The 5,000-nt window shown below is 48.4% G+C and overlaps 1 protein-coding gene across 4 annotated transcripts in view; it reads right to left on the reverse strand.

Annotated features, from left to right (window-relative positions):
- The window catches only part of psme4a (proteasome activator subunit 4a), a 50,196-nt gene that overhangs the window by 18,981 nt on the left and 26,215 nt on the right, over positions 1–5,000 (reverse strand). For all 4 annotated transcript variants that reach the window (XM_031578506.2, XM_031578507.2, XM_031578505.2 and 1 more), the window contains 5 exons: positions 4,574–4,783; positions 3,410–3,546; positions 2,159–2,212; positions 1,737–1,866; positions 336–417 (listed from right to left, as the gene is read on the reverse strand). In XM_031578506.2, coding sequence (XP_031434366.1) covers positions 336–417; positions 1,737–1,866; positions 2,159–2,212; positions 3,410–3,546; positions 4,574–4,783 — 613 coding nt within the window. The remainder of the gene's footprint in view (positions 1–335; positions 418–1,736; positions 1,867–2,158; positions 2,213–3,409; positions 3,547–4,573; positions 4,784–5,000) is intronic.

Here is a 5,000-nt window from a genome sequence, read left to right on the forward strand (position 1 = left end):
GCGAGTGTGTGTGTGTTTATGAGAGAGGTGTGTGTGTTTATGAGAGAGGTGTGTGTGTGTGTGTGTTTATGAGAGAGGTGTGTGTGTTTATGAGAGAGGTGTGTGTGTGTGTGTGTTTATGAGAGAGGTGTGTGTCCCTGGGCGAGTGTGTGTGTGTGTGTGTTTATGAGAGAGGTGTGTGTGTTTATGAGAGAGGTGTGTGTGTGTTTATGAGAGAGGTGTGTGTGTGTTTATGAGAGAGGTGTGTGTGTGTTTATGAGAGAGGTGTGTGTGTGTGTGTGTGTGTGTCCAGAGTGCAGCTGAATCATGGTTGGGTGAGGGTGAGGGAGACTCACATAGCTTCTGGGGACTGATGGGCACTTTCTTATGGGGTTTCTTCAGCTGCTTCATGATACCAGCCACTGCTGAGATCGCCACCTTGAGGAGAAGATAGGGAAAAAGAACACACAGATTGAGATTGCCACCTTGAGGAGAAGATAGGGAAAAAGAACACACAGATTGAGATTGCCACCTTGAGAAGAAGACAGGGAAAAAGAACACACAGATTGAGATTGCCACCTTGAGGAGAAGACAGGACAAAAGAACACACAGATTGAGATTGCCACCTTGAGAAGAAGACAGGGAAAAAGAACACACAGATTGAGATTGCCACCTTGAGGAGAAGACAGGAAAAAAGAACACACAGATTGAGATTGCCACCTTGAGAAGAAGACAGGACAAAAAAGAACACACAGATTGAGATTGCCACCTTGAGAAGAGGACAGCAAAAAAGAACACACAGATTGGCTAAAACATTGAAATCATCAAAACTTTAGTTTTCCTGGTCAACTATGTCGTCACACACAAGGAACGTGTTTCCAGCCACCGGTGGCTCTCGAGCATTAGAGAGAGAGAGAGTGTCCTTGTTAGGTAGAGAGTGTGTGTCCTTGTGTAGTTGTGTGTGTGTGTGTGTGTGTGTGTGTGTGGAAGAGAGAGAGTGTGTGTACCTTGCGCACGAGAAGGGAGTCGTGGTTGAGGCTCTTGACGAAGAAGAGGACGGCAGGCGTGGGGAGCGGGTGTGTGTGTGTAGTTGTGTGGGTGTAGTTGTGTGTTGTGTGTGTGTGTGTGTGTGTGTACCTTCCGCACGAGAAGGGAGTCGTGGTTGAGGCTCTTGACGAAGAAGAGGACTGCAGGCGTGGGGAGCGGGTGTGTGTGTGTGTGTGTGTGTGTACCTTGCGCACGAGAAGGGAGTCGTGGTTGAGGCTCTTGACGAAGAAGAGGACTGCAGGCGTGGGGAGCGGGTGTGTGTGTGTGTGTGTGTGTGTACCTTGCGCACGAGAAGGGAGTCGTGGTTGAGGCTCTTGACGAAGAAGAGGACTGCAGGCGTGGGGAGCGGGTGTGTGTGTGTGTGTGTGTGTGTGTGTGTGTGTGTGTGTGTGTGTACCTTCCGCACGAGAAGGGAGTCGTGGTTGAGGCTCTTGACGAAGAAGAGGACTGCAGGCGTGGGGAGCGGGTGTGTGTGTGTGTGTGTGTGTGTACCTTGCGCACGAGAAGGGAGTCGTGGTTGAGGCTCTTGACGAAGAAGAGGACTGCAGGCGTGGGGAGCGGGTGTGTGTGTGTGTGTGTGTGTGTGTGTGTGTGTGTGTGTGTACCTTCCGCACGAGAAGGGAGTCGTGGTTGAGGCTCTTGACGAAGAAGAGGACGGCAGGCGTGGGGAGCGGGTGTGTGTGTGTGCGTGTGTGTGTGTGTGTGTGTACCTTCCGCACGAGAAGGGAGTCGTGGTTGAGGCTCTTGACGAAGAAGAGGACTGCAGGCGTGGGGAGCGGGTGATCGTCCCTCAGCAGCAGCGACAGGAAGCCGATGGCGATGTGCTCAAACTTCCAGGGCCTACAACACAGGGGGGGGGGGGGGGTGAGCTGGGTCCCCACAGCACACACACACACTTAAACACACACACACAGACTAAAACACACACACACACACACTAAAACACACACACACACACACACACACACACTAAAACACACAAACACAGACTAAAACACACACACACACACTAAAACACACAAACACACACACTAAAACACACACACACACACTAAAACACACAAACACAGACTAAAACACACATACTAAAACACTACAACAAACAGCAACAACAGCAAACAGCTTCACTTACAGGTCTCTGTTGTTCACACAGTCCAGAAGAGCATGGACCAACTGCTGGTATTTTCTGTGTAGGGTAAGACAATAACAATGCTTGAAATATTTATAAGATGAAGTTTATACATTGTTATACATTGAAGTTTATACACTGATCTATGGTCTGTGAACTCATCCATTAGCTTTACACTGCGTGCAGATGTGCTACATGTTAGCATGTTAGCCTTGTGTTGGCACGATAGCCTTGTGTTGGCACGATAGCCTTGTGTTGGCATGATAGCCTTGTGTTGGCACGATAGCCTTGTGTTGGCACGATAGCCTTGTGTTGGCACGATAGCCTTGTGTTAGCATGATAGCCTTGTGTTGGCACGATAGCCTTGTGTTAGCATGATAGCCTTGTGTTGGCACGATAGCCTTGTGTTGGCACGATAGCCTTGTGTTAGCATGTTAGCCTTGTGTTAGCATGATAGCCTTGTGTTAGCATGATAGCCTTGTGTTGGCACGATAGCCTTGTGTTGGCACGATAGCCTTGTGTTGGCATGATAGCCTTGTGTTAGCATGATAGCCTTGTGTTGGACACCGTCTTACAAGAATGACGGCACACATTTAGTGCTTTTCCTCTTTCCCTCGAGGACACAAATCAATCCTGCAGACAAGCTGAAGTCCTGCCCTGAAGTGAGAATACTACAGTGCTCTATCTTGATGAGCAGTACCCAGGGTAGTACATATGAGATGCATGTTTATGTGAATGCTCACTGGAGGGAGTCTTTGAGATGCATGTATGTGTATGTGTGTGTGTGTGTGTGTGTGTGTGTGTGTGTGTGTAATGTGTTTATACCCTAACAGTCTTTGAGATGCATGTATATGTACAGTTTATACCCTAGGGAGTCTTTGAGATGCATGTATGTGTGTGTGTGTGTGTGTGTGTGTGTGTGTGTGTGTGTGTGTGTAAAATGAGTATATACCCTAAGAGTCTTTGAGATGCATGTACGTGTGTGTGTGTGTGTGTGTGTGTGTGTGTGTGTGTGTGTGTGTGTAATGAGTATATACCCTAGGGAGTCTTTGAGAGGCATGTATGTGTTTATACCCCAGGACAGCTAGGGGGCGCTACATGTGTTTATACCCTATGACAGCTAGGGGGCGCTACATGTGTATATACCCTAGGACAGCTAGGGGGCGCTACATGTGTTTATACCCTATGACAGCTAGGGGGCGCTACATGTGTATATACCCTAGGACAGCTAGGGGGCGCTACATGTGTATGTACCCTAGTGCTTCTCGGTTCTTCTCCTCTTGCTGGAGGATCCCCTGCTGTTGCTCCTGCTCCGAGGGGAGGGGCCGACTGGTCGCCAGGCGCGCTGAGGTCATGATCCGCAGAGCCACGCTACAACAGCTCTCGGGGATCTGACAGGAACAGGCCAGTTTTTCCATATTAAAACAACAAAAACAGAAACAATCACTTTAGACAGACAAAGATTCAGTCTGGCTAAATAAACACCAGATTCACTACAGATGTCACAGGTGAGATTTGCAGTTTGACCCCCAGTTTATAGCGGATTCAAACTGCCGAGAGACAAGTGTGACCTGAAGCTTTTAGTCTGCTCATTAATGGCCTCTGAGACCACACACACACACACACACACACACACACACACACACACGCACACGCACACGCACACGCACACGCACACGCACACGCACACGCACACACACACCGATCCACCCGGAGTAAAGCCCTGACACTGTTTACGCTCCCGGTTAAGGTGATAGGTGAAAATTCACCCTAGTTACCTCAGGACTCCGGAGCTGCATATAAGTATATTTATTAGACAAACAACAATTGCAATCGGGCTCACCCCCAGCACAAGGCTGAAAGTGAAGCAATATTAAACACATTGCAAAAGGTTTATATAGACAGAAGTTTAGCGTTCAGCAGGGATAACCACGTGGTGGATTTCTGACGTCCGAGGCAAGGATGGAAGTTTTGCACAAGGTTGGAAGAAGCACAGTTCGACCCTTCTTATCACTTCTGGTCTAAACATGCTCTTGTACATATGCAGACTAAGTGGCACCTAATATTCTAAGTTACACACACGCAGAAACACAGAAAAGCCATGTTCCTGCTTACATAAGTACATGATTTGTATAAGGCAATTAATAATACAAGGCACTTGATTATTATATTCTTAAGTCATTAACAGTGTTTGGAAATTATCCCCATCATAAGGCCTTACGGAGAAGTCGATCACACTAACACACACACACACACACACACACACACACACACACACTCTAACACACACACACACACACACACTAAAACACACACACAAAAACACACACACACACACACACACACACACACTAAAACACACACTAAAACACACACACACACACACACACACACACACACTCCCGGTTAAGGCCTTACGGAGAAGTCGATGCCGATGGTCTCGTACTGGCGGTGGATCTTGTCGGCGATGTCGTCGAAGAGGCGCATGATCGACGGCTTCTCCAGGGACATGGCGGTGCTGAGTCCCGAGCGCACGATGGCGGGCCAGCTGAGGCCGATGCAGTCCCAGTACTGCAGGTTGGCCAGACTCACGCCCAGGTGGTTCCCCAGCAGACAGTACATCGCACCCTGGAACGGAGGAGGACAAGGGAGGAACTTAAGACCAACTCTGTTTGGAAACCCAACAGCATATCATATATAATGTCACATAAACACATGTGTGTCGCGTGACCAGTCATATATAATGTCACATAAACACATGTGTCGCGTGACCATAAACACGTGTGTCGCGTGACCATATCCTTGGAAAACAAGTGTGTTCATTTGACATAAATCAGTCACAGGA

Source organism: Clupea harengus, chromosome 13 (assembly GCF_900700415.2).
Source record: "Clupea harengus chromosome 13, Ch_v2.0.2, whole genome shotgun sequence".
Classification (NCBI taxonomy): domain Eukaryota; kingdom Metazoa; phylum Chordata; class Actinopteri; order Clupeiformes; family Clupeidae; genus Clupea; species Clupea harengus.